General features: G+C 54.0%; 10 protein-coding genes across 10 annotated transcripts; 5 read left to right on the top strand and 5 right to left on the bottom strand.

The window, feature by feature from the left end:
- Positions 1–1,986: 1,986 nt before the first annotated feature.
- Positions 1,987–2,442, bottom strand: COCVIDRAFT_15206 (hypothetical protein; the record flags this gene model as incomplete). The annotated part of the gene is made up of 1 exon (XM_014702096.1): positions 1,987–2,442. One exon carries the CDS (start codon positions 2,440–2,442, stop codon positions 1,987–1,989), a length of 456 nt encoding a protein of 151 aa, XP_014557582.1.
- Positions 2,443–3,486: 1,044 nt separating this feature from the next.
- COCVIDRAFT_15205 (hypothetical protein) lies at positions 3,487–5,409 on the top strand (the record flags this gene model as incomplete). Its single annotated transcript, XM_014702095.1, has 4 exons — positions 3,487–3,562; positions 3,638–3,947; positions 3,999–4,057; positions 4,118–5,409. 4 exons carry the CDS (start codon positions 3,487–3,489, stop codon positions 5,407–5,409), a joined length of 1,737 nt encoding a protein of 578 aa, XP_014557581.1.
- A 1,353-nt stretch (positions 5,410–6,762) lies between these two features.
- On the top strand, positions 6,763–10,435 carry COCVIDRAFT_36967 (hypothetical protein; the record flags this gene model as incomplete). The annotated part of the gene is made up of 6 exons (XM_014702193.1): positions 6,763–7,028; positions 7,110–8,352; positions 8,476–9,130; positions 9,164–9,216; positions 9,285–10,212; positions 10,413–10,435. 6 exons carry the CDS (start codon positions 6,763–6,765, stop codon positions 10,433–10,435), a joined length of 3,168 nt encoding a protein of 1,055 aa, XP_014557679.1.
- Positions 10,436–11,901: 1,466 nt separating this feature from the next.
- COCVIDRAFT_36966 (hypothetical protein) lies at positions 11,902–12,814 on the bottom strand (the record flags this gene model as incomplete). Its single annotated transcript, XM_014702192.1, has 4 exons — positions 11,902–12,361; positions 12,411–12,577; positions 12,643–12,751; positions 12,801–12,814. 4 exons carry the CDS (start codon positions 12,812–12,814, stop codon positions 11,902–11,904), a joined length of 750 nt encoding a protein of 249 aa, XP_014557678.1.
- A 240-nt stretch (positions 12,815–13,054) lies between these two features.
- Positions 13,055–15,640, top strand: COCVIDRAFT_25825 (hypothetical protein; the record flags this gene model as incomplete). Its single annotated transcript, XM_014702114.1, has 2 exons — positions 13,055–13,075; positions 13,127–15,640. 2 exons carry the CDS (start codon positions 13,055–13,057, stop codon positions 15,638–15,640), a joined length of 2,535 nt encoding a protein of 844 aa, XP_014557600.1.
- Positions 15,641–16,025: 385 nt separating this feature from the next.
- Positions 16,026–16,811, bottom strand: COCVIDRAFT_96696 (hypothetical protein; the record flags this gene model as incomplete). Its single annotated transcript, XM_014702191.1, has 1 exon — positions 16,026–16,811. The coding sequence occupies one exon, from the start codon at positions 16,809–16,811 to the stop codon at positions 16,026–16,028; it is 786 nt and encodes a 261-aa protein (XP_014557677.1).
- A 1,043-nt stretch (positions 16,812–17,854) lies between these two features.
- Positions 17,855–18,205, bottom strand: COCVIDRAFT_96633 (hypothetical protein; the record flags this gene model as incomplete). Its single annotated transcript, XM_014702190.1, has 1 exon — positions 17,855–18,205. The coding sequence occupies one exon, from the start codon at positions 18,203–18,205 to the stop codon at positions 17,855–17,857; it is 351 nt and encodes a 116-aa protein (XP_014557676.1).
- A 4,621-nt stretch (positions 18,206–22,826) lies between these two features.
- Positions 22,827–23,497, top strand: COCVIDRAFT_96762 (hypothetical protein; the record flags this gene model as incomplete). The annotated part of the gene is made up of 2 exons (XM_014702189.1): positions 22,827–23,099; positions 23,153–23,497. 2 exons carry the CDS (start codon positions 22,827–22,829, stop codon positions 23,495–23,497), a joined length of 618 nt encoding a protein of 205 aa, XP_014557675.1.
- Positions 23,484–24,440, bottom strand: COCVIDRAFT_36962 (hypothetical protein; the record flags this gene model as incomplete). The annotated part of the gene is made up of 2 exons (XM_014702188.1): positions 23,484–24,220; positions 24,275–24,440. The coding sequence occupies 2 exons, from the start codon at positions 24,438–24,440 to the stop codon at positions 23,484–23,486; spliced, it is 903 nt and encodes a 300-aa protein (XP_014557674.1).
- Positions 24,441–26,187: 1,747 nt separating this feature from the next.
- COCVIDRAFT_25821 (hypothetical protein) lies at positions 26,188–27,585 on the top strand (the record flags this gene model as incomplete). Its single annotated transcript, XM_014702113.1, has 1 exon — positions 26,188–27,585. The coding sequence occupies one exon, from the start codon at positions 26,188–26,190 to the stop codon at positions 27,583–27,585; it is 1,398 nt and encodes a 465-aa protein (XP_014557599.1).
- Positions 27,586–27,681: the final 96 nt, after the last annotated feature.

The raw sequence follows: 27,681 nt of genomic DNA, 5'->3' as shown, positions 1-27,681 counted from the left end.
GTCAGGTTTACCGGAGCCGCCCTGTGAGTGCCGAGCCCGGGCGTGTGCGGACATGGAGTTAAGGAGAATGGACCCGGCTTAGGGTGGACAGGGAGTTTAGGCGCGAGAGGGCAACCGTCGTGTGGACGAGGTTGCTGTCGTGCGACGTTGAAGTCAAAATGTGCTGGCTCCAGTCAGGGTGTCAAGGGTAGCCTTACCGTGACTGTATCACAATGGGCGCCAAGCAAGGCGAGCGAAGGACCCCGGATGTGCATGTGGAGCAAGTACGTACATACATGTAGGACTTACTATACATGGCAGGCAAGAAAAAAGAGGCGTCGTGGCCCCCAAATCGAGGCGACGTCGTGGGCAACACGATGAGGGAGGGGAGGGGAGGGGAGGGGAGGGGGGTGGAGGTCGGAGCAGGGTCAATTCTGATCGACCCAGGCTGTCGGAGTCGAGGCTGTCGGTGAGTGGATGTACAGTGGACAGCAAGTACGTGTGCAGCCTTTGTAGTGAATCATATTGCAGCCGACAAGCGCGTGAACTAGGCAAACCCCAACCCTCTGAAACCTCGCAGACCCAAGTAGACTCGTGTGCTGTGCCGTTGACAAGTCTCGGACGCTGCTGCATGGTGAGGTCGAGCAACAACCTAGGAGCAAAAGAGCATGGCGCCATGTTCGGAGGATTCCCAGCACGACAATCAGAGGGCCAGGGGCATGCGTCGAGCAAGGCTAAAAAAGGCGGTGGCTGTCTCAGGCGCTTCCATGTGCTAGACGGCTAAACCCTGTCCTCGCGTGGAAATCTGCAGGCCAGCCTTAGATATCCACACCGCCATGGCCGCTTGGGCCACGGCCCACACTGGCTGCGTCGAAACAGCCGTTATACTTTGACACCTCTGGCTTGCGGTTGCCCCGGCCAGCACAAGCAAAGCATCGCACGACGGGCTGCGACGGCTGGCTGACTGGCTGGCTGCTTTGTTGGTTTGCTGGCTGGCTGGCTGGCTGGCTGGCTAGCTAGCTAGCTACATAGTAGCTAACAGGCTGGCGGCTGGCACGAGGCTAGGGGTGGGGGGCCCACCAGGCGAGGTGGCAGTGGCAGTGGCAGCATGGGCAAAAGGCAGGCAAGGCAAGGCAAGGCATAGCATGGCCATGGGCATCTATGATGTACGTACGTACAGACGCAGTTTAGAGCACGATACGTGTGAAAAGCGTCCATGTACGTATGTACAAAGCGTGTCCAGCGCACACGAGGTGCGGGCGACGGGGGGAGGGGGGTCAGCTGACGGTGGGGGTTTTTTGCAAAAAAACGGGAGCAGATGCCAGGGCTGATTTGATGGCGGCGGAGGGGCAATGACGGATTGTACCATGTAGATACATCCAGCTAATAGGCGTCTAGAGTAAGTCAGGACAAAGTAAGAGATGGGCATGGGCAAAAGGGCAGGCAGGCTGAGAGGGAGCAGGGATGTGGGTGCGATGGGTAGCTGGGGCAGCAAATGAAGGCGGCGCTCGGAGGGAGCCAGGCCGCGATCTGAGGGACACGAAACGCGCTGCGTCGTCGTCGTCGGCCAGTCGAGCGGCGCGACTCGTGCGTTTGCAGTTGGAGTGCTGACGGCAACCGGGATCGTCGTCGTGTAAGTAGAGTAGTATGTATGGAGCAGCGTGCATGGCATCGCGACTGACTGACTGATGCGTGAGTGAGCGACGCAGGTCTGATGCGCGTCGCCGCGTGACCGGCCGGCGTGCAGTGTCTTGGAGGGCTCGAGGGCGGGTTGTCGCGGGCTCTACAGGCTCTCGAGGAGCGTACAGGCCAGTACAGGCCCATACACCGCCCTTTTTGGGGGGGGTGGGAGGAGTTGGTGGCGGGCCGGTTGCAGCAGCGCACAAGATGCGTCGTCGTATAGTGTGATGGCACAGTCAGTGGGTGGTGGGTGGTGGGATGTGTGTGTACACATGTACAGGACAATACAGTAGAGGACAGGGCGGGCATGCAGTGCCAATGATCTCATCACTGGAGGTCAAGCGCAGCCTGACCCATTGCCCATTGCCCATTGCCCACTGCCCACGCCCGTGCCCGCCCGGCTGCGCACTGTGGTCTGAGCTGGGCTTCGAGAAATTCTTCGGCGTCTCTGCTGACTCGCCGGGCGCCGCCGCGGCCAGTCTGGCCGGGCTCTCTGGCTGGCGCTGGTGCCCCTGAGGCGCGGGCTGGGCATGGTGGTGGTGGTAGTGGTGGTGTTTGTCGCGGGCTGGAGGTTGCTGGGCGTGTGGGCAGCAGCCGGCACCGTGTCCCATTTGTCGGCCGGGGCTGCGGACAGGTTACCGGTTTCCGTTTACGGCATGTGAACGGCCAGGTGCGGCGCCGGCATGTCGTTCCCATCTGGACAGGGATCCCCTGCCCGCCATGGCCTGTGCCTGTGCCCTCGCCTGTGCCTCCGCCTGTGCCTCCGCCTGCGGTGCCATCCATGTCTGCATCTGCTGCAAAATGCAAAAGTCCGCGGTGGGCAAAGCATGCGGGCCCTCGTCTAGCGCCGAGCCTTTGGGTCCCGGGGAGTCGGGCTGCGCTGGTGATCCTGTTCCTCTTACGAGCCACGTCCAACGCTCTTGTAACTCTCCCCTGGTCCGCCTTACTCGCTTCCTTCTAGCTTCGTCCAATGTCGTGGATTCCGCCCAACCCGAACCACCGCCAGCTGCTACTGCTGCTGCTTTCCCCAGCCCCAGCCCTGGCCCTCCTCCCCTTCAGGGGTTGTTGGAGTCGCCTCCAGCCCGAGCCCGATGCTTGCCTGCTTGATTGCTTGCTTGCTCCTGCGCCTGCGCCTGTCTGTGCCTACTCCTGCGGCGCACACACACTCACACGCACCGTCATCTCCACTTGCTGCTCATGTCTGTCTGTATGCTCGTCCGTCCGGTGACGCCCACAAACAAACGGCCTAGCAGTAGCAGCAGTAGTAGTAGTTACACGTACGTAGTTTGCTTGCTTGCTTGCCTGTCTGCCCGTCCGCCTGCTTGCCCGCCGCCCACTGTGCGCCCTGTCGTAGCAACCATGCCATCACGGATCCGCTCCTCATTTTACATTTGCTGGTCCTTCCGCTGTCCCTATCCGCCCACACTACGTATCCATACCCACTGCCATCACCGCTTCTTCTCCGTTTCTTCCCCGCCGCCACCATCCTTGCTCACTCCCAGCGGGCTATCCGTTTTGAGGACGCCACTTAAATCTTGCTGCTCCTTATATACCCTGTGACACTCGTCTCCTTCCAGCACGCTCCTCTTGAACCCTGGAGGTACCCATCTGTCCCAGCCCTCGCACATGTTTTATCTCTCTCCGTCTGCCACCTGTTGCTGCTGCTGCTGCCACCACCATCGCCTTTAACCCACCCCCCAGCACTCCAAACATTGGTCCACATATCCACCCTACCACCACCCAACACCCCGTCGACAAAACTTGAAATACATACGCGCCCCCGACTACTATTACCATCACCATCACCAAACTACCACTACCACCACAATGCCTCGGTATGGCGCCCCAACTGCCATGGGCAGCGCCAAAACACCTTTCCCTACTCGACAAATGGCCGTTCTTGGTGAGCCGACCTCCTTCCTCCTTGTCGTCGTCGTCGTCGACGACGTCATGTGACTCGCTAACCGACAATCATCAGCCCTGTGCCGGATATGCGAACCCATCGCCTTCATGTCGATCTTTCCTTATGCCTACTTCATGGTCGAATCCTTCATGAGTGGCCAGAGCTCAGCCCAAATCTCAATGTACACGGGCATGGTAACTTCGTCATTTGCCTTCATGGAATGCATCAGTGGCATTTTCTGGGGCCGACTCAGCGACCGGGTCGGACGGAAGAAGGTGCTGCTCGGGGGCCTCCTGGGCACGGGGCTGAGCATGCTTCTTTTCGGCTTCTCCCAGAGCCTGCCAATGGCGCTCATTGCCCGGGCTCTCGGGGGTTTGCTGAACGGGTGAGGTCATAGTGTGGTTTAGCGTCAGAGCCTCGCTAACCGAATATGCAGGAACATCGGCGTACTCCAAACCACCGTCGCAGAATTGATCACGGATGAGCGACACCAGCGTAAGTTTGCCCTAACCTTTAATTAACAACGCCGATCGGAGCTGACTCTTCCCCCCATAGCTCGCGCTTATTCCATCATGCCCTTTGTTTGGTGCCTTGGGTACGCTTTCCTCTTCGGCTTCCCCCATTTGTCCTTGGCTGACCGCTCATTTTGCAGCACCATTATTGGCGGATCCCTTGGCGGCTTGCTTGCCCGCCCTGCCGACGTAATGCCTTTTTTCAAAGCCACCATCTTCGAAACGTACCCGTTTCTTCTTCCAAACCTTGTATGCACTGGTTTTGTTATTCTCGGACTCACGGTCGGCATCCTGTTCCTTGAGGAGACTCACGAAGATCGCAAGTATGATCAAGATCGCGGTCGCGAGGCTGGCCAATGGCTGCTCCGCAAGCTCTGGAAGCGCGACGCAGAGCAAACTTTTGACGACAAGGATGCCTCGCTAGACGAAATGACATCGATGCTCAACGATCACGACCACAATGCCCAGGCATACCGCAGTACCGAGACCTCGCCCACGCTCTGCAGCACCCGCACCTCCATTTCGGAATTGCCCGATTTCTCCCTCGACAAGGAACTCGCACCCGCGCCTACGATCCGACAGGCTTTTTCCAAGCAAGTGTGCATGAATGTTGTATGCTATGGCATCCTCGCATTCCACACAATCTCGCTCGAGCAGCTCCTGCCCATTCTCATGTCCAAGAAGCTGCCCTCGGGCGACAACCAGCATCTTCCCTTCCACTTTGAGGGCGGATTCGGCTGGTCGACTCAGACTACCGGGGCCTTCCTTGCCGCCCAGGGCTTCCTTCAAATGTTTGCTCAGGTCATTGTCTTTCCCTGGCTTAGCACGAAGCTTGGCAGCCTTCGCACCTTCTGGATCACTCTTTCCTGCTACCCGATCCTCTACCTCCTGGGTCCCTACCTGGCCATTCTCCCCGAGAGCCTCCGCATTCCTGGACTCATGGTTTTGCTCATCGCCAAAGTTACCTTCCAGTCGCTCTCGTATCCCTCTCTGGCCATCATCCTCGCAAACTCATCTCCTTCGAAAAAGGTTCTCGGTACGCTCAACGGTGTTGCCATGTCTTCCGCCAGCATTGCACGCGGTTTCGGCCCTACTGTATCCGGCGCCGTTGACAGCCTGGGCACCTCGCTCCACATGTCGGGCCTCGCATGGTGGACCATTGCTGCAGTAGCCTTTCTCGGCTGGCTTCCCGGATTTGCTCTGCAGGAGGGCAACAAGCGACCCAACTTTACTTGCCAGGACGACGAGGAGGCCCTTCTAGACAACGACTCTGACGCCGATTCCATCATCACACTTACTCCGGATGAGACGGTAGACACCGTTCTCGCAAAATAGACCTCGAAAAGTTCACGACCTACACAACACGGCGCATTCGTATATATATATTTTTTTCTCCCTCTTTTTTTCGCCTTCTGGATCACAGCCCCTGCCATGGACTCGACCTTTACGCGCTGGCAGCAACCCCTTTTGCTTTCGCATTCAACCTTGGGAATAATAGACTTTTATTGGTGGGTTCGACGACGAACCCTTTGTACTCTTTTTAATCGGCGTATTATCATGGGAGCGACTTAGCGACATGACTTATTTGGGCGGCACATTTGAACAACATTTTTATTAGACGGAAAAGCTCAATTGTATTCAGAGACCAGCAATGGTTGTTGAGCAGGCGTTTGTTTCAAGAACAGAATACCCCGGCATGTATTATTTCCCCATCATCACACTGTATGTATGTTAGTTAGAATAGCTTGCTCAGGCAAATGGATGACATGAATGATTCTCAAACACTAGCAGAGTTGCTTTTTTTATTGTTAGTTCCGGACTACGTGTGCATAAGCATGGGTGGGTGTAACACTGCCAGGCCTGACTCGGACAAAGAAGTGCAGCGGTGAGTTGGCTGGAATGAAGCCGTGTGTGGGCCCCGCGCAGAGTCAGAATGATCTACGCGAGGTTCTGCGAAACAAGTCTAACAGCATAAGCATAACCGAAGGGACCGAAGGGGGCATCCCCTTGGATGTTACAGATGCTTCCTTTTTGCTTCTACACGTGCCTGAATCGGTGTGCTTCATGCGCATCGTAATACTCAGGGTCCCGAGTCAGTGACCGCCATGCTAAGAGTGAGGATCTCCGGCACAATGCTTTCCAAGACTGACGGTCACGGGGTTGAAGCAGCTAGCACCGCGTGGATTTCATACTTAGGCGAACGTCTCGGTGGTGATTGCGCCGGGGGGAGGCAGCAATTTATGGCCAAATCTCAAAACATGCCTCACCCACGTACTTTGTAGCAGTCATGGTTGCTGAGGTGTGCCGCAGTATTAGTAACCCACGTCCTGGCCCACGCAGCCTATCTACAAGGCACTGCTGGAGAGATAAGGGCCACGGCACAGCCTACTAGCCTTGCAACGAGCGACCAACAGCCATCGATTGCTTCGCGGGGGCAGGCAGAATGGCACCTGCAAGCCCACCGCGCGATTTCTTGGACACGCAATCGCATCCCACATTGATATCTTGGTCGGCCACTGTGGTGTTGATGGCATTGGTATTGGTGGTGGTGGTTGACTGACGCCTTAATGTTCAAAGTGCGGGGAGACTAGAGAGAGCTTGCCCGCCCCGTCGTCTTGAGTGAGCTCGGAGATACGCCGCCAAAGCTCTCACTAGCCGAAACCCTGACATTTCTTGCCATGCGCCCTGATGAGCGGTCTCAAGCGCTCTTTGGAGGAGTCCTCTCATGACGGCGATAGGCCCTCGCCCTCGGACTCCTCTGTGTCCACAGTGAAGCCCGCATCGCCCGCCGCGCCTTCGTCCGCGAGCTCGTTCCGCAATGTGAGCGCGTGCAACCGCTGCAGGCTCCGCAAGAACAGATGCGACCAACGCCTTCCCTCGTGCGCTTCATGCGACAAGGCCAGCGTCAAGTGCGTGGGCTACGATCCCATCACCAAGCGTGAAATTCCGCGCAGGTACGAAAATCACACACACACCCGGGCTTGAAAGCCCTCTTTCTGCATTGGCCTCGGCTCAAACGCTGACGAATGCGATAGCTATGTCTACTACCTTGAAACCCGCGTCGCATACCTCGAGACAGTATTGCAAGAGCATTCGATTACATTCCAGGAAGCAGAAGACTTCAATCCGGCCTTTGCGCCAAGCGCATCTTCCTTGTCAAAGCCCGTATCCGCTGCTGCTGCTGCTGCGCCGCCGCCTCGCAATGGCACTACCAAGCAGACACCCGCCCAGGTCAAGGAGGAGAGCGATAAATATGATCGCGAGAAGCTGACAAAGCTTGTGTCAAACATTGGAATGGTCTCGGTGCAAGGCGCAAGTGACCCGCGGTACCTGGGCTCAACCTCCGGCATATCCTTTGCAAGAGTAGTGTTTGCTGCGGTCAAGAGCTCAGTATCGGGCTCCTCCTCTGAGCGCGGAAGCAACCGTGGAGGCAAGGTGCCGAGCAGCGTCGTCGACAGCGGCACCTCGATGCGCGACTCGTTCTTTGGCCTGCAGACCAAGCCTACCATCCGGCAGGCGCCCTTTCCTGACCGAGAGCTTGGGTCGCGTCTGGTTGAGCTGTACTTTGAGCACGCAAACCCGCAGATTCCCATTCTGCATCGTGGCGAGTTCATGGAGCTGTTTGAGCGCGTGTACGCCTCGGGGGAGCGGAACCGCACGTCGCGAGAATCATACATGCTCAACATCGTTTTTGCCATAGGCGCTGGTATCATACTGGGCAGTTCCGACTCTGAGGGCTCGCCGACGTCGGACCACGGCCGTTTCCCAACCAAGTCACGATCATCACCACCGAGTAGTAAGAAGCGGCGACTTGCAGGTCACCAGCATCATCCCGAAGAGTACCATGCTTCCGCGATTGTGCATCTGGAAAACTTTCTGGGCTCGTCCCCTGCTGCGGACCGGCCCGACGGCTTCGGCGGTGGACTGGAGGAACTACAGGCTGTGCTACTTCTTGCAGGCTTTGCGCTCCTCAGGCCCGTGGCCCCGGGTTTGTGGTATATTGTCGGCGTTGCTGTCCGTCTTGGTGTCGATTTAGGGTTGCATTACGAAGATGGTGTGGGCATTGATGGGGCAGCATCGGAAGACCCGACTGCTGGGAATTCGACTTCCAAGACCCAAGGTAACGGCAGTGCAACGGCTACTAGCAGTGCCAATACCTCAAAGATTGACGCCAAAGAACGAGGCCGCAGGCAGTGGGTTAGAGACTTACGGAGACGGTTGTGGTGGTGCGTTTACTCTCTTGACAGGCTTGTGAGCACATGCGTTGGTAGACCATTCGTAAGTACACTTTTTTCTTGTATGTTGTGTTTGTGGGAATCACGAAACAGTAGTGGCTTAATCTCGGCTCTCTTCTGGTCTCCTGATATGCAGTCAAACATTCAAGAGCTAACAATTGGGCAGGGCATCACAGATCAGATCGTAACTACAGAGTTTCCCTCACTGCTCGACGACCGTTACATTACCAAGGAGGGATTTTTGACACCACCGCCCCACCAAGGAAAGCCAACGTACAAGATTGTGGCTCATCATTATTTCCGGCTGAGACTACTGCAGTCTGAAATCTTGCAGGTCCTGCAGCATAGACAGGCACAGCAGGCAAGAGCAAGTGGTGCAAACAGACAAAACGAGTTTATGCATACCAAGCTGCCCTCCCCATTCCTAGTCAACTTTGAGTCCTTCCGAGCCTGGCGCGTCGATGTCGACAGGCGACTGTTGGAATGGAAGGATTCTGCGCCTACGCAGCAAGACGCTGGCGTGCAGTTTTCCCCCCTGTTTTTAGAACTCAATTATTGGCAAGCACTCATCATGCTGTACCGACAGAGCTTGGTGGTGCCATCTGGCCTGCAGGACGAACTTGGCAACACTGGCTCCGACATGGGAAGTCCGTCGATGAGCAGCCTTGAAGAGAGAGAAGATGAAGATCTCGTCTTTCTCAAGGTAGCTGAAGCTGGGCAGAAAGTGCTCAAACTCTATCGACAGCTGCATCGGGTGCATCTGGTCAACTACACGTTCCTCGCTACGCATCATCTCTTCATGGCGGGTAAGTACATTTTAGGTTTATTGCCAGCAGTCTGCTAACATGTTTCAGGCATCTCCTTTCTATACGCAGTATGGCATAGTGTCCACGTACGGAGCTTATTGGTACGTCGGTGTAATATGCCCGTGATACAGGGTATATGCGTATAGTCTGATCTAGCTGACCACTGCAGTCACTTGACGACGTCGACTTTACCGTCCTAGCCGCCACATCCGTCTTGGGTGATTTGGTCGACAAATGCCCGCCTGCAGAAGCGTGTCGTGACGCGTTTGACCGAATGAGCAAGGCGACGATTCAGATGTGCATGTCGACAACTGGTTTCGGGCCCCAGGCGCTGCGCTCCATGCCGCAGCTCCATCAACACTATTATTCACAAAGTTCGCCAAGCAAAACCCACTCGTCTGCAGATGCAGATACGAGGTCCGACACTGACATGCAGGGTTACGGCGCAGCAGACACAGCGGGGTTCTTCAGCCAGCAGCAACGCCAGCATCAGCAGCAATCTCAGCAGCCACAGCAGCGGCGACCAATACCGCGCTTCGACATGAACCTCAAGGACCTCTTCTCCGACGACGAAACAGACAAACGCTCCTTCAGCCGCGTCAGCAACCAGGTAAACGCCATGCGGCCCCCACCACCGCCGCTAAAACAACAACTCCAACAACCCTTTACCGCCGACCTCAAAATCTCCCCCCAACTCCGCCATCCCTCTCTCCAACAACAGCAGCAGCAGCAGCCGCAACAAGCCCCTTTCTACCCCCAAAGCCCAACCCAACAATCATCTACCACTAACACCTTCTCCACCACACCCCCGGCAAACCCCCCAATGCCCTCCCCCTACCAAGTCCCTTCCTACTCACCCTTTTCCCAAAATCTCAATTCCTCTTACCCTGACCTCGCAGGCTTCTCCGACCTCGACTTCCTCGAGAGCTTTCCCTTACAAGGCGCAAGTGGTGGCGTGGGCGGAGCAGCAAATAGCGACGGTAGCGCTACGAGCGCCATGCAAGATGTAGGTATAGGCTTTGGTATGGGCTTCGGTGATGGCACGCATGATTGGAGTGATGGTAATGGGTTAGATCTTTTTGATGGGTTTTTCTTCGGTAAGTTCCTCTTTCGCTTTTTTCTTCTTGTTTTGGCTTTAGTTGTCCCTTTACTTGGGTGAGAGGGTGGGGATTGTGTGTATGGTGAGCGCGGGGAAGGAGCGGCTGAGAGGTTCTCTCTTTTTTCTTTTTTTTCTTCACCGATGAGAGTAAACACAAGTGCGGAGTTTTGGATCTTAGTTGCTAACGTTGTATTCTAGGTCCGGGTGGAACTGGTGGGTAGGGTTTGGAAATATGCATGTGCACAATATGGTATGTACGTGTAAGATCAGAGTCAATATGACGTTGTCGTCTTTTTTTTTCGAAAACTTTGGTTTCGGTGTTCAGCTGCTTGATCGCGTGATGTTCTCATACCCTCTCTCCTCTCTCCTCTCTTCTCCTCTCATCTTTCATTGAGAAGGGAAGGGGGGAGGGGGAGGCCAATTACATCCTGTGACCTGACCTCCCCCCCCTTCCTTCAAAACCATACGTCATCTCCCAACACTGTTATTCCAGCGTGGGGGTCACCATCAACCTCCCTTCACAACCATTGGGGGCCATCAAAGCGGTGAACTCTGCGGCTGAAAGGGGGGGGGTCTGGGGGTGTTTTTTTTGGGGGCCAAACCACGCATGCACGTAGCTACTATCCCAATTTTCCGAACATCTGCATATGTGAAATTTTGGGGAAAAAAAAAGAACGAGGCTGGGGACTGGTAAAGTACAACACTCCTCCCCACACGCCCCACGGTTTTCCTTTCTTTCCTATCCTCCCCCCCCCCCCCCTTTTTTTTTTAAAAAATATACTGATCGGAGACCGCCGGGATCCGATATCACACAATCGAGTATGGCTATTAAGCTGTACAACCGTGTGTGTTAACGGTTGTGTGATTGGTGTATGGGGAAGGGGAAATGAGATGAGGCTTATATAACATCTGCCAATGGGGGGTTGAGGATGAGAAGTGGCTTGCGTAGACTTACTTTCGGAATAGGCAAATTGGTGAAATCTTTTGGATATCCTGTCAGGTTTGGATTTGGGTATCTTGGTGTCTACGCCCTCCCCTTTTAATGTGTATAAATGCTGATTTGGTGATTTGGACTTGGGTAAGCCGTGCGCCTATGTTGGATGAGACAGATCGGTATATAGTGATTTTGTCTTTCTTCGGATGGCTTAATGAAAAAGAGTGACTTTTGTTGTGGATGACTTGTTTTTCAGGTATGGAAATATGGATTGTACATTGATTTCTCTGCATGACTATGATAGGAATACTTTTCATTCAATAATGCTTTTATAGGCTTGTAGTTGTTTCTCTAGTCATTGGGTCTTCTCTTATCAGAGCACACAATTACACATCCGTATACACCAAGCTCATGCTCGAAGGGTGATCCACGTCGTCTGTGTCTGATCGAACATTTGAAGAGCAAAAGTCAAAACAAATTGAGCGAGGAAAATTTCACAGAAAATGCATAGTCAACAATCACACACTAGACGATAAATTCTCAAACACCAGATATCGTACACAGCTTGAATGGAATAAACTTTTGAATTCCTTCTTCAGCTGACATGCAGAAGACTTGTCTAAGCTAACCAGAGCATGTGGCTCGGCCTGCCCTCCATCCTCTTTCGAGGAGCGGGCGACCACTGATCGTAATCTTCATGGTATCGTCTTGAAGCTAACCGTTACTCCACCCCAATGAACAAAAGCAAAAAACTTAGTTCATCTGCCTGACGAGCTGGTTGATGAACTCCTCACGGTTACCAAGGTCACCACCCTCGATGAAGTGCTTGAACTTGCGGGTGCGGAAACCACCGGTAGGGGAGGAGAGCTTGAAGGGCCAGAGGAAGTTGGAGACAGCCTTGAAGTTGGGGCCGACGGTGTAGAGCTCGTGGATGATGTCCTCAATGCAGGTGATGCCGTACTTGCCGAGGTTCTCCTCGATGAGGGCGTTGTCGGTGATAGGCAGGCGCTGCTTGTTGACCTTTCCGTAACCGCGCTTGTAGACAAGCTCACGGACAGTCTTGAGGTTGGGGTATCCGTAGGTGACGAAGGGCTCGACAATCTTCAGCATCTCAGAGGTGGCCTTGGTGAGCTTGACGAAGACACCGTTGTTGATCTGGAGGAGACGGAGGAGCTGGAGAGTCTTGCGCTTCTTGGGGTCGATCTTGTTGATACTGCCAGGAATTAGCATGCGAATAGCCGTTTTGCGAAAATTTTACATACCCCTTGATACGGACGACAAAGGCGAGCTTGGCCTCGGCAGGGACGTAGAAAGAGTTGTCGCGCTTTGCGGCACGCTTGGCCTCGATGATGTCCCTCTCGGCCTTGACGTACTCCTGGTTGTACTTGGCGGCCCTCTCCTTGATGACCTCGCGCTTCTGCTTGTTGGCCTAAGGAAATCTTAGCCAACTGTGCTACTCCTATCTGCTTACGCAGGTTCTGGGAGATTTTATACCTCACGCTTCTTCTTCAGCTCGGCAGCCTGGGAGTCGGTGGTCTTCTGGTGAGCCTTTTGCTTCTTGAGCACCGACTCGGGGACGGCGATGTCATTGTGGGTGGGGATGCTGAGGCACAATTAGCATTACGACGAGTCTGCGATGGCATTGAACTCACGAAGTGCGGGCCATTTTGCTGGTGGTTAGTGGGCTGCCTTGGTGTTGTCGAGACGCTGAAGAAACAAAGTTCGGCTGAGGGAATCGAAATTCATGTGCGGACGCTAGTGGGCGTGCCAAGACATCGAGCCGCGCTAATGCCCCGCTCTATTGGTCCACTCTTCGCCGCCTTCGACATTTTCCTGAGAGCTACCAACTTGCGACAATTGCTGCTAGTTCGCCAAGTTCAGGCTCTACATATTCATATACCTAAAAATGGGACGAGGAGGAGGTCGCGTGAGTTTTCGCAGCATGCGCCACATAGAAAACCCCACTGACTTAATCTAGGGCGGCGGTCGCAAACCATTCCGCGGCAAGAATAAAGGTGGACGCGGCGGCGGCGGTGGAGGACGAGATACTCGCACTGAGCCATGGTCTACAATTGAGCGCAAGAATGAGCTCTTTGAGAGCTACTATCGCATGGGAGGCTTTTTGGACGAGGCAGAATTTGAGGAAATGTGGAAAGCTCTCCAAGCAGACTTGCCCAACAGCTTCCGTTTTACTGGTACAAAGTCTGATGCTCTCGCCGTGCGTGAGATCTTCAAGCAGCGATATGTTCCAGCGATTGCGTCCAAGCATTTCGAGGGCAAGCCAGTCTCGCCCCCCGAACCAGTAGCGGCCTTTCCTGACGAGCTTGTATGGCACATGAAGACTCACAAGAAGATCATTCGACGACATGCGCCTTTTGCGGATTTCCAGAAATTCCTCGTTGCCGAAGCCGCCTCGGGAAACATCAGCCGACAAGAAGTTGTCAGTATGATCCCACCACACTTTCTCGATGTGAAGCCGGGTATGGTGGTTCTCGACATGTGCGCAGCACCAGGTAGCAAGTCGGCGCAGCTGGCTGAAATGATTCATGGCGATGAGGAGGAGAGGGTGCAGCGGGTGGCGAATGGCGAGTCTGTCGATCTCAGCGCAGACGGCGACTACAGCGATGATGGACGCTCGACAGGTCTGCTCATTGCCAACGATTCTGACTACAAGCGCGCCGGCATGTTGGTTCACCAGGTCAAGCGACTCAACTTCCCGAACCTGATCGTGACGCAACACGATGCATCGATATTCCCCTCGATCGAGCTACCCAGCCAGGGCGGCAAGAAGCAGTACCTAAAGTACGACAGAATCTTGGCCGACGTACCCTGCTCTGGTGATGGCACAGCTCGCAAGAACCCCAATGTGTGGCAGAAGTGGACACCCAAGGACGGCCTTGGTCTGCATGGTCTTCAGCTTCGCATCTTGTTCAGAGGTCTACAAATGCTGAAGAAGGGAGGTCGTATGGTATACTCTACCTGCAGTATGAACCCTGTGGAAAACGAGGCCGTCGTTGCAGCAGCCATCGAGGCTTGTGGTGGAAACGCCAAGGTCAAACTCGTCGACTGCTCAGACCACCTCCCGAACCTCAAGCGCAAGCCGGGCCTTAACTCATGGAAGGTCCTCGACACTTCATCCGTGACTGCCGGTGGAGAAAAGACTGCTCACATGTTCACCAATTGGGAGGCGTACCAGAAGGCAAGGACCAAGTACGAGACTGAGGAGCCTGAACGCCAGTTCTCTACCAAGGTCACTCCCAGCTGCTTCCCTCCTATTGCCAAGTCCGAGGAAGAGCGCATCCCTCTTGAGCACTGCATACGGGTCTACTCACATTTGCAGGACACTGGTGGTTTCTTCATTGCTATTCTTGAGAAATTAGATGATATCAAGATTGCGCAATTACAAAGCCCAGAGACCCTCAACAAGGGCGATAGGGCACAAGCTGAGACGACAACCGACTCTTCTGTTCCGACACCAGCGGAGAATGTCATTGAAGCGGACGCTACAAAGACAGACACCGCAGATGACGCCTCTGATATTTCGGCCCCTCTCAAGCGCAAGCTGGAAGAGACCGAAGACACTGAAGCGCCAAAGAAGGTCAAGACCGATGATGCTGCGGAGAATGGAGTTGCATCAGCCCCAGCTACCGAGTCTGTTACAAACGGCTCCAAATCCGCGGTTTCCAAGGGAGCCAGCCTCAAGCCTGAGAACCAGAACCAGGCCAAGGAGTACTTTGAGTACCTTTCTCCTGATGACGCGACCATTGCCTCCATCTTGGACTTCTTCGGCATCGACGAGCGTTTCCCGCGCGACCGCTTCATGGTCAAGAACAAGGAGGGCCTCTCCCTTAACAAAATCTACTACACTTCTGCTTTCGCAAAAACCATCATCTCGCAGAACAAAGACCGTGGCATGAAATTCATCCACTGCGGCGTCGTCATGTTCGTCGCACACAAGATCAAGGATCTAGACCGCACACAAGCCCCATGGCGCCTCCAAAACGAAGGTATCCGCATCCTCGAGCCCTGGGCCAAAAAGCGCATCGTCAAGCTAGAAAAGAAGGAAACCCTTCACCAGCTTATCCGCGAAATGTTCCCCAAGCTCCCCAAAGAAGGGGACACTGGCCTCGGCGAGGTCGGCGAACAGCTCCAGAAAATGGACGTTGGATGCTGCTTTGTCCGCGTGGAGAAGGACGAGGAGCAAGGTATTCCGTTCCGTATGGTACTGCCTCTTTGGAGACATCCAGGCAGTGCGAATCTCATGGTTGACAAGGATGATCGCAAGGCTATGCTTTTGAGATTGTTCAATGAGAAGGATACCGAGATTATCAATCATGTTGCTGATAAGGCGAAGGCGGAGATGCAGGCTAAGGAGGCGGAGGAAGCGGCTGAGGAGGCTGCTGAGGAGGCAAATGGAAGTGATGAGGAAGAAGGCGGTGTCAGTCTTGATGCAGCGGACGGAGAAGATGTGAAAATGGGTGAGGATGCCTAGATGGTGTATCCTCGTGAGTTGAGACATGCATGAGTGTTGGCGTTTTTTTTCTTACTATTTTTTTCATATACTTATCACGTATAGCTTCAGATATTCAACCACGCATGAATGGTACCATGGATTTATGGACTATTTGGCTTCAGAACCCGAATTATTACCGTGACAGCGTGATGTATGAGATGTCAAGTATGTATTCTGAACTAAACTTTACATTCGTGTCCTACCCTCTAGTCGTATCCAGCGTGTCAAGTTCACCAGCACATAAGCACAAGCACAATTCTTTTCTCAAACACCAATCAACCCATAAATTCAAACGGATATCAAATCCCTAATCATACAAAAAAACGTCTCATCTAGCATAATATTCCTCCATGTACCCTAATCATCAACGATAATCATTCGAGTTGTAAGAATTGCGGTTACCCTGGTATCCTCCGCCACCTCCGCCACCACCGCGATGTCCGCCTCGTCCGCCCCTGCTGCCACGACTTCCCCTATCGTCTCTGGGTGGACGATCACTGTAAGGGTTGCTGTTGTTTTGGTATCCACCGCTTCCCGGTGCGCTGCGCCCGAGAATTTCGTCCGCGGGACGGTAGAAGCGTTCGTCACGGAGGGAGCTGTTGTTTGGGGCCTGGCGAGGCGGTGGTGCGCCGTGTTGCTGGTTGGAGTTGGCCATCCAGGCGGGCCGTTGGCCGGCGGGTGGTGGGACGGGTGGAGCGCCGTAGGGAGGAGCGCCGCCTTGCCAGCCGCCTACGCCGGGTGGAGGGACCCAACCTGGGGGTGGGGGAGGTAGGAAGTTCGCGCCGGGTAAAGGAGGAAAGTTGCCGCCGGGGAATGGAGGCGCAAAGTTGGGGGGTGGTGGTGGGTAGCCGCCAGCTTGGCCGCCACCGTAGCCACCTCTATTGTTGTTGTCCCAGTTGCCGCCTCCACGACCATTCTGGTAACCTCCTCGTCCACCGCCATTCTGGTAGTCGTTGCGGTTGTTGTCGTTACGGCGATCATTGTAGCCTCCCCGACCACCTCCGCCTCCACGACCGCGGCCACGGAAGCCACCGCGCTCGTTGGAGCGACGTACCGACTCAGCCTCACCAGGACTAAGGGCTGGTTTGGGGAGCTTGACACCGTCGAGCAGAACAGACTTGTGTGCTCGAGCGGAGGTCACGGTTGGCATTTCATAGTATACCCTATGTGTTGTTAGTGATTTGCTTCAAAGATGTACATTTACTGTAACATACCTCATTGAACGGTCCTGTGTGATTTCAAAATCTGTTACGCCGTCGGCGTCAAACGGTGGCACAAGTTGGCTGTCCATAACAAACAAGTCGTGCGGCTCAACGTCTCCATGTAGCGCTCGACTCTTAGCGGGATCGATCCTGTGCTTTTGCTGACCCTTGCGATACAGAGCCTTTTCTACGTCGTCAAAAAGGTTACACTCTTGCGAGAACATGAGAGTCTCCTTTCCGAATTCGTTTCGCTTCCTCTCATCGTCTGAAAGCTCAGGGTACTTCGTGGCCATAGCGGCAAGTAGTCGCTTCTCGTCAATGAATGGTAAGACGGCGACACCTTGCCAGGCGAACTTTTTGCCATTGAGGTCGATGGGAAAGTCCTCAGGGTAAAAGTCTACAATGGAGCTGTTGGGGTCTTCCATGAGTACACGGAACGGTTCGGGGATGGCATGGTTGGATGCGGCAGGCAAGACACCCATCAGTTGCTCGTATGGATGGAAGGGTTTGCCCTTCTCAAATAGCTTGCGAGGGTCCATGTCTTCGAGACCAACAAAGTCGGCAGCGAATGGGGCATAGTGGTGAGGGAAGTACCATGTCCACGAAGGGCAGCCTTGCATATAGTAGGCCAAGACCCAGCAGAGACCTTCAGCATACTGGCGTGCAACTTTGTTGCGGAAGGCAATGTCGTTGGGTGCAACACCAAACTTTTGCTCGTAGTAACGTTCTTCGTAGCCTTCTTCCCAGAGCTTGATAGTGTCCTCTGGAGTGCCATCATCGTTTTTCTTGGGCTCAGTAGCCTGAGTTGGAGACTCGGGAACGACTGGTGTGTTGCGCCCAGGCGTCCCGTTGTCGAGATCCTCTATGTCATCTGCCTTACGCTTTCCAAGGTGGACAGGTGTTTCAGCACCAGAAGCGGATTCGGAAGCTGGCTCAGACGCCGGCTCAGACTCAGGCTCCGGGATAGAGGTGCCCTCAGCCTTGGCCTTCATCAGCTCCTTGAGCTTGGCAGCCGCGCTTTTGTTGGCTTGGGAATCCCGAGTATGCATAATGTCCTTGTGAACATCGCGTACCTCCTTTGACTGGGCCTGCTTAGGATCAAAGAATACAATGCCTGCACTTGTGTAGGTGTCTGTTGTCTCCTTTGCTCGCTTGAACCCTGGGGCTGAAAGGCCATTTTCGTCGGTTCGCTGGCGTTTGTTGGCATTGTTATGAGCTTCACGTCGAGCCCTGTTAGCTGCCTGGCGGTCTTGGACTTCCTTACGCTTTTTGAAAATGCCAGCCTCTCGGGTGGCAAGAGCTGAGAGAATCTGCTGGACGCGGCGCATATCAGGAAATCCATCCTTAGTCACATAGTCATCCATATCAGCGGCAAGATCTCGCCAGATGCTAATGAGCAAATCGATACCCTGGTCGCGAATTTCAAGACTTGGCAAGTGTGGCAAGAAATCGTTACCGACAAAGAAACACATAAAGACCCAATCATCGAGTGAACGCTCCAAGTCATACTTGAATTTGCGCTTGGGCGTGTCCATTTCGACAGCCAGATACTCTCGCAGGATATTGGTGTGCAGCCAGATGAAGGGCTTGAGCTGGTGTTCAGACGTGGCCCATTCCGCATCAGCTTCTTCTTCAGTGAGCTTCTTGCCATCATCAGGGAATTCACAGTTGGTTCGGATGTGACCTTTGCGACCACAGCGGGTGCAGACCTTGTCCTTACCAGAGTCGAAGAAGACGTCTTCTCTGAGAACACGGAAGTAAGGCTCATGAGTGGCAAGACTCAGCATGATCAAGTCGGCATCCAAGCCGTAGATGACGTGCGATGTATTGGGGTCATGTGTAGGCATAGCGCGTTGAGAGCGAATGAAGTTCATGATTTTGTGTTCTCCTTCACCAGGCACAGATGCATCTGAAATGATGACTTTCATGTCCTTCCACGAAGGGTCGGTTGTGAACTTGTACGCACACCAGTATTGAAGACTCTCGGCAAGAAGATGCATGAAGGGTGTACCAGGGGTGATTGCATTAGAGTCCCAGGTCTTTTCAACAACCTCTTCGAGACTATTAATGTCCTCACCACGGCTGGCCTTTTGTGAGTTGAGGATCTTCTGAAACTCTGCACGCTCATCGTCCTTTTCCTTTGCTTCTTTGGCTGATCGGAAACGACGCGATCGCTGCTGGTTCATTTTGGCACGGGGGGCAACACCATCGACGGCCATGTAGAGTAGCTTACGGGGACGCACCATGCCGAGGACGCGGTCAGTGTACTCGAAAATGGCAAGCATCATGTCAGCCTCAGTCTTGGGCGCGGGCTTGTCTTCTGGATGCGAGCATGGATGCACAATGCCGTTCATGTCGAGGTATAGGTTGTCGAACTCCTCACCGTTGGGATTGGGTCCAGTACGGTCTACGGGGATGACGGCATCACCGACTTTCTTGGGCAGTTCCTCTTGCACGCTTGACACGATCTTGGGGTATTTCTGGCTGAGCCAGCGAAACATGGCGGGAACACCCATTGTGGCGGAAAGCGCTCAGTGGCGCGCTGTGCAGGGGAAGGGTGTGAGGGTTGTACGTAGAGGAATGGGGGAGTGCGGCGATGGCGCAGACGCGTGTGCTAGTGCTCTGGAAGTGTGGGTAGTATTGCGAAGATACTGAAAAGGCTGGAAAGAGCGGCGACAGACGCTTCTATTGATGAAGCGCTCCTTAGAAAGAAAGAAAGAAACTGCCTGGCGGCGAACACTGTGGCCCTCCTACTGTGTGGTGGCGCTAGAGGCGATATCTAACAGCAGCAACAAGAAAAAGAGCCTCCTGGGATCGCAGGCTTCTTTGGCGCGCTGTGGCCGAGTTGCGCGTGGGATTGATGGGGATGGGGAGGGGAGGAGGGGGTTGAGTGTTACGGTGAGAAGTCGACAAAGACGCGCGAGGGTACAAGATTCACTGCCAAGACCGGAAGCCGGGGCTTAGCCGAGCAACGTGCGACCAGGGTGCGGTGTGAGCGAGCCGCAGCCCGTGCGCCGAATTATACGTGGAGCTTCAAGGCACGGGTGAATGCTGTCTTCACCTATGCGGGCGGCAGTCACGTTGACTGAACGAGGACGCCGGGCTGATCCGATGGTTCCTCATACATATACTACATACACTCGCATGAAAATTCGCCCAATCGCTGCCCCTATCCCTGCCATGAAGCCATAGCCCGCCCAAATTCCTTCAAGATGATGCGAGTACTCGAGGCCAACGCGCCTCCCAAGCAGACTGCCACGGATACTATCAGCACGCTGAGCGGGCGCCTGACCAGCGCAACCCTTCTCGAAGACCGCCGCGCTGCCATCCTCGGCCTCCGTAGTTTTGCAAAAGAATACCCCGCCTCAGTCGCATCAGGAGCGCTGCGAGGACTCATTACGTCTCTTACCAAAGATGGTGACGATGTGGACACGCTCAAGGTGGTGTTGGAGACACTACTCATGCTCTTCCACCCCGACGAGAACAGTCCAGAAGCGTCCGAGGAAATAGCCCTGTGGCTGGCCGACCAATTCTCTCAAGTATGTGCTTTCTTTTGTATGCGTGCCTGCTAGTGCTGAGCTTATGGTAGCGACAAGACAACATCACTTTGCTCGTCGACCTCCTGGAGAAGCCAGATTTTTACTCTCGCCTGTACTCGCTGCAGCTAATTCGCGCCATCTCGCAAGCACGACCCCAACGAACCCAGGAATGTGTCCTCACAGCGCCCGGCGGCATCGAGCGCCTCGTCGCAACCCTCGATGATCCACGAGATGCCATTCGCAACGAAAGTCTTGTTGTGCTCAATGACTTAGCGCGCTCCTCATCTGAACTCCAAAAACTATTTGTTTTCGAGGATGCCTTTACCAAGATATTCAATCTGATACATGCCGACGGCGGGCTCACACAGGGTGGCGTTGTGGTTCAGGACTGTCTGAGTTTGCTAGCCACTCTCATTCGCTTCAACGTGTCCAACCAGACCAACATTCGAGAGATGGGTCATGTTGCACGATTCTCTGCACTGCTTCCTGGGGGAAAGAAGCCGAAAAAGGCACGTCCCACTGTAGAAGGCGAGGACGATTGGGTCAGTCCGCAAAGCGATAAGAATGTTTGGGGTCTACTTGCCATCATGCGCATGTTCCTCGTCAAAGGGAGCCCAGGTACACTGCAAAACCAAAATGTTTTTCAACAACATGGCCTTGTCCGTCAGCTTCTCAACATTACTTTCGATCCTGCAACTGCAATGCCCATTAAAATCGAGGCTCTCAACACTTGCGCCGACCTCGTCAGAGGCAATCCCCGACTACAAGAAGACTTTGCCCAAGAGCAGGTTCGGCCCATTGTCGAACCCACCACAAACAGCGTGGCTTCTCCAAATGGCACCGCGCAGGTATACGTTATCGAAGCGCTTCTTAACCTTGTGCTCTCCCCTGCACCCAACGATCTCTTTGATTTGCGCAATGCGGGATGCGAGTGTATCAAGGCTTATTTTTACAACCACGTGCAGATTCAGGAACATTTCCTCAACAGAGCTATCGGTGGCCACGAAGGTGGTGATGAGACGGCTAATGCGCTGACTATATTGATGGCGGGTCCGCAAGTCCCTCCAACCGGCGACCCCTACAGGATTTGGTTTGCAGCAACCCTCATGTACCATCTCATTTTCGACGATTACCAAGCAAAAAACACATTGATGCAAGTCAAAGAAGGCGACGCGGAAAGTGGCGAGGAGGTTGTCACATGTATACAGACATTGACTGCAAACCTGATTGCAAGTCTGCAGCTCGGTGAAGACGAGCGCATCTCAGTCGCCTACCTGATGCTTTTGCTAGGCTGGCTCTTTGAAGATGCTTCGGCAGTAGATGATTTCTTAGCAGAAGCTAGCAGTTTACAAAGCTTGGTCCAGGCTGTGTTGACACCGGGAGAGGATCGTGTGCTGATCAGAGGTCTGTGTGCAGCACTGTTGGGCGTCGTGTATGAATTCTCAACAAGGGATTCGCCAGTACCGCGACGCGAACTCCAGCCAATACTCATCTCAAAGCTCGGTCGCGACAAGTACCTCGACGCCATCACGGGATTGCGACACCACCCTCTTGTGCGCGACTTTGAGGTATTACCTCGCAATGGCGGAGGTGGCAGCAGTTTACCTGACGTGTTCTTTGACGAGACCTTTATAGACTTTTTGAAAGACAACTTTAGTCGCTTGTCTCGAGCGATTGACCGAAATCCGAACATTGAGCAGCATCAGTCGCATGATGGCGTTGATCGAGATGTAGTTGATGCGTTACGTGGCGAAAGAGATGAAAAGGAGCAGACCATCCAAGAGCTTCAGGCACAGCTCATGACTCTAGAGCAAAAAATAAACAACGAACAAGCCGAGCACCGTAAGACACAGCAAGCAGCGGAAGAGCAAAGAAATACGTTAAAACGCATCAACGACAAATTGCACGATGACTTTGACAAGGAAATCGCGAACAAAGACCGCGAGCACCGACAAACTGTACTTGAGACGGAAAACAGGTACAACCTCCAAATTGTTGCGCTCAACAACAAGCTGCAACAAGCCACCAAAGATGCAAACATTGCCGTCGCAAAGCTCAAGCAAGAATATGACGGGCAACTGCTTGATGCAAACAGAACACTAGCTGAGCTGGAAAGTCGACTGGCTGCCTCAGACAAAGCTCGGCAAGAGGCTTCGGAAAAGATTCGCAGCCTTGAGCAATCACTGAACCAGGCACGTGGTGAAGTAGCTAGTATCACAGAAACCCTGCGTAATGCGCAATCGCAAGCCCAAAAGAGCGAGGGTGAGACCAGGAAACTCATGGAAGAAAAGGAAGCGCAGATTAAGAAGCTGAAGGAGGACAAGGAAGCGCAGACCAAGCAACTAAAGGACGAAAAGGAGGTACAGGTCAAGCGACTCGAGGAAGAAAAGGAAGCAAGCCTCAAGCAGTTCAAATTAGAAAAGGATGCTCTCCAGTCGAGCGTCGACAAACTCAACAAAGAGAACCAAGATCTCAAGACCAAGGTACAAGACCAAACATGGAAGGTCAAGGACGCCGAGGAGAAGCTGCGGAAGGCCGAGTCGGGCGCAAAATCGACAAAGGAGAAGGAAATCAAAGAGCTGCAAGAGAAGCTACGCAAAGCCCAAGAGAATGAAAAGGAGAAGACGACCGAGTTGGAAGATCTCATCATGGTACTCAGTGATCTTGAAGAGAAGAGGAGCAAAGACAAGGCATGTTGTAATTTGAGGCTGGATATGGACTATGCTAACGATGACAGGAACGTCTCAAAGCTCTTGGGCAAGAAGTATCTGACGACGAAGAGGACGATGATGATGACGACGACGACGATGAAGAAGATGAGGATGAAGACGAAGATAGTGATGAGGAAGAGGAAGAGGAAGAGAAGAAGAAATAGGAAGTTGCCGTCCGCACGTAGCCGTAGCTCTCTGACGATTCATAGCCTTGGCAGCAGCTCAGAAATACTCATACGTGTTATTGGCAAGAACACTGACTTGAACAGTTCATACATCAACGCCACATGCCATTTGAATGCTCATGCACTAACACAAACTGCAGGCCTATCGAAGCTCTGCTTGCCACTCATGTCCCCCTATCCATACCCTAAAACACCATAGCCCCACCATCCACAATAATATCCATCCCATTAATATACCTCCCCGCCGAACTACACAGCAACACCACTGCCCCCGTAATCTCCCAGGGATGCCCCATCCTCCCCATCGGATTCCTAGCATTCCAACTCGTCCTCGCCCTCTCGAGCCCCTCACCCTCATTCAAAATCGTATCCATGTACCCGGGACTCACACAATTAACTCTAATCCCAAAGCTACTCCACTCCGCCGCCAGACTCTTCGCCAGCGAGAGTAGCGCCGTCTTAGACGAATTATAGGCAGCCTGTGGCTGCGGGAAGTTTGTATGGTGGGCCGATATGCTAGCCGTGAAGACGATACTGCCGCCTGTGCCTTGGTCGCGGAGCTGGCGCGCGATGGCTTGGGCGCAGAGAAAGGAGCCGGTGAGATTCACGTCGTGGGTTCTGCGCCATTCGTCGGCGGTCATGTCGATGGCGTGGGTGCAGCCGACTACGCCGGCGAAGCAGAGGAGTGTGGAGATTGAGCCGAGGACTTTGAGGGTGTCGGTTAGGGCGGCGGCGATGGCCGTGTCGGAGCGGACGTCGACGGCCATGGTGAGGATGCGGGCGTGCGGGAATTGGGTGTGCAGTGTTTTGAGGTGGGAGAAGGCGGCGTCTGGGTTTAGGTCCCAGAGAGCGAGGCCCGTTGCGCCGTGTTCGAGGAGGGCGCGGGCGGCTTCGAGGGCGAGGGTACCGGTGCCGCCGGTGACTTGGGGTGTGTGTTAGGGGGATGTGGTTGTATAGTGAGTAGATGGAGACGTACTGATTGCATTGCCCTTGACTTGAAACCTGTACTGGGCTCTTTGTGCTGCAGTTAGCCCCTCTGGCGGCGGCTGAGGCGCAGTAAGAGGATTATCTGCTGTTGACAGTGTCATTTCTGGCAGTTGTCTGTTGACGAGTGCTGCGCGGTCTTCTCCGTCTCCAGCCATTTTGGTGTAGTATGGATTGGGCAGATGTTTTAACAAGAAAGGAATTGTCTTTTTCCCGGACTTCTCTGAATAAAGTCTACATTTCGGAAGAATATAGAGGTTGTTTTTATATTTGGTGGTCGGACGACAGATGTCCGCGTTTTACTGAGGTCTGGTGGAGCTTCCTTCGAGCTTGAACATGACGTCGCGAGGGTTGCCCCACCCCCACCACTAGGTGTACGTTCATCCGTCTGGGGCTGTGGAAGGTTTGCCGAGCGCCTAGGGACGACCTAGAATAGATATCTGTGTGCTCGGCTGAGTGATCATGGTTTTCTTCATGTGTCATATCCCAAAACTATGCGGATGTCGGCTTGCGTAGAGGCAGTGGGCTGTCAATCTGGACTGGATACGAATGCAGAGTTTGTAAATGTACACAGACAGTAGGATACACAATGTTCAATAACTGTGGACAAAAATGCTATCAATATTACGAGTTTATGGGAAAAAAAGAGTTGGGTATTCTCCAGGAGGGGCCTGTACATGGCCTATCAATTCATATCCAACTCCTTGGTAGACGGCGCAAAAAGCATCTGCACCAAAGCATAGACATGTAGGTGTACTTTTTTGTAACAAAAGCCAGGCTAGGCGCATGCAGCCACAAAATACGAGTGTGCCTCAAAGGGGCAATTTTGTAAAGACCCATGGATCACGGGTGCCCTTCGGTGCCCCTCGTCCCCTGTAGCCGGACACCCAAATAGAGGCCGCAAGTGTGCCGTTGAAAGCGCCCCCAAGTCCGCCATGTGCCGTCGAAGATACTGGATTAGGCAATTATCAGGATAACTGTGGATTGCCCTTCCCCTTCGTGCCCTTTTTCGAGCAATCCATCGTCTCGGATCGCCCAGCCCACCCGTGCAGCCATGTCGACGAATAAGCATTGCATGCCGCTGTCACGTCCACCCACCCCTCGGTGCCCCCTTCACGTTCCCCCTCGTGCCCCTCATACCCATTGATTCCAATTGTACGGTGCCCAGATGCAGCCATGTCTCTGCTCGAACCACTGCCAGAGCTGCTTCTTGTCCAATACCACAGGCCGCCTCCGCCTTGCGCCCGGTCATTGCGCCCGGCCAAGCCTCTCACCGATTCTTGCTAAACCCCGCAAAACAATAGACATCTGGTCGATAACCCTCACCGCAACCCACGGTAGAACGCCCAAAGTAGGAGTTAGTCGCCCAGCTAGGGATCAAAACATGTCGCTCAAACCTCCCCGATAGTTCAAACCCGCCTCTTACTATCCCACTAGCGCCAATGAGCAACGCTCAGGCTAGCTTTACCCGCACCACCATGCCTTGAACACAGGGTATATCGACTTGGTCCTCCCTGCTCCAACACCAGGCCTTGCAAGCCAATTGCTCATGATAGACTGTCTTTAGCTCGTTTGAGCCGACTTCCCGCTTTCCCTGCAGCCAAAAAAAAACGCTGGTGGAGGATCGGAGGCGCACGAGACTTGTAGCAAACAAGGGCCCGTGACGTCGTGCATTATCCAACCACGAGTCAGCATCCGGGACCCGCTTGCCGCGTCTTTTGGCTCTCTCCATCCCACCTTTATGTCAACTTTGTTCCAAAGCCTCCTCCGTTACCATGTTGTCCTAGATCTACGCGTCTCTTCAACTTCTTTTCCTCCTTAGAACTTCCTCCTCCTGCATTTTCCTTCTTGTTCTTTGAGCGTCTTCGTTGTTGCTATTTTTGGGCCGTGGCTTTGCTTGATCAGATGTCTTATCTACAAAACTCGCTGCGGAGATTCCGCCGCACGCAAACTCATAATGTCGACACTTTGCGGTTACAGCCGCTTGCTGAGCTGTCTGGCTCGCTCGGAGACCTGGGGACGTTACTACCGCTCATGACTGCACTGGTTATATCGAATTCGATATCGTTACCCTCCACACTACTCTTCACGGGAGCGGCCAACATCCTCACGGGCCTTTCCTTTGGTCTACCTCTTCCGGTTCAACCCATGAAAGCCATTGCCGCAGTAGCCATTGCACGCAAGTTTTCCCTCAACGAGAACGCAGCAGCCGGGATAGTGGTAGCAGCATTGGTAGGCTTCTTCAGCGTCACAGGTCTGCTCAACTGGGCAAACCGCGTGACGCCCATTCCAGTTGTCAAAGGCATCCAAGTTGGAGCTGGACTCTCTCTATGCCTCAGTGCTGGATCAAACATGCTTCTCCCACTGACTTGGACCGGCCCATGGTGGGGTGACAATCTCCTCTGGGCCCTCGCAGCAGTCCTCTTGCTCCTCTGCACCTTTGCATATCCCCGCATGCCATATGCAATGATCGTCTTCACAACCGGCATCATTCTCTCCCTAGCATCGCCCCAGGACGCAGACATCACAGTACCCGAAGCAGCAATCCCCATTCTCCACCCTTCAAGCCACGACTTCTGGACCGCAATCTCAACTGCTTCGCTCGGCCAGTTCCCCCTCACAATTCTCAATTCCGTCATCGCTGCTTCAGCCCTAGCAGCTGATTTCTTTCCTTCCCCACCTTACCCCATCGCCCCCACCGTGACGGAACTCGGCGTCTCAGTCGCCGCAATCAACCTTGTAGGCTGCTGGTTCGGCGCCATGCCCGCCTGCCACGGATCCGGCGGCCTCGCCGGTCAATACCGCTTCGGCGCCCGCAGCGGCTCAAGCGTTATTTTACTCGGCTCTCTGAAATTCACACTAGGTCTCATCGCCTTTTGGAAATCACCTTCTATCATCACACTTCTCGCTAATATCCCTAAATCTCTGCTCGGTGTCCTGGTCCTCGCTGCTGGTCTGGAACTCGCAAAAGTAGGCGAGAGTGTGAATACCGATGCGCGGGACTTGCGCGTGCTGGAGCGGGATCTCACCTGGGATGGCAAGAGGGTGAGGGAGCTGGATGAGCGGGACAGGAAGGAGAGATGGACGGTTATGCTGGTTACGGTTGCCGCGCTGCTTACTTTCAAGAACGATGCTGTCGGCTTTGTGGCGGGGCTCGCGTGGCATTGGGGATTTGATGTTGCGAGGAGGGTGCAGGGGTGGAGGCATGGCGAGAGTGAGGGCAGGGTGTGGATGACGGTTGGACATGGAAGGGATGAGAGTACGGGCTTGTTGGCGCATACGGAGTCGGATACTGTTGCATAAGTCTAAAGCGTAGGTAGTATTACATTGTAATTCAAAGTATCACATCACATTTCTTCAGCTCCTATCATACTCGCTTTGAATATCTTGCTCAAAGTT

Source organism: Bipolaris victoriae, assembly GCF_000527765.1.
Source record: "Bipolaris victoriae FI3 unplaced genomic scaffold scaffold_33, whole genome shotgun sequence".
In the NCBI taxonomy this organism is placed as follows: Eukaryota; Fungi; Ascomycota; class Dothideomycetes; order Pleosporales; family Pleosporaceae; genus Bipolaris; species Bipolaris victoriae.
The sequence above is the reverse complement of the archived record's forward strand: the minus strand, read 5'-3'. Positions and strand labels throughout refer to the sequence as shown.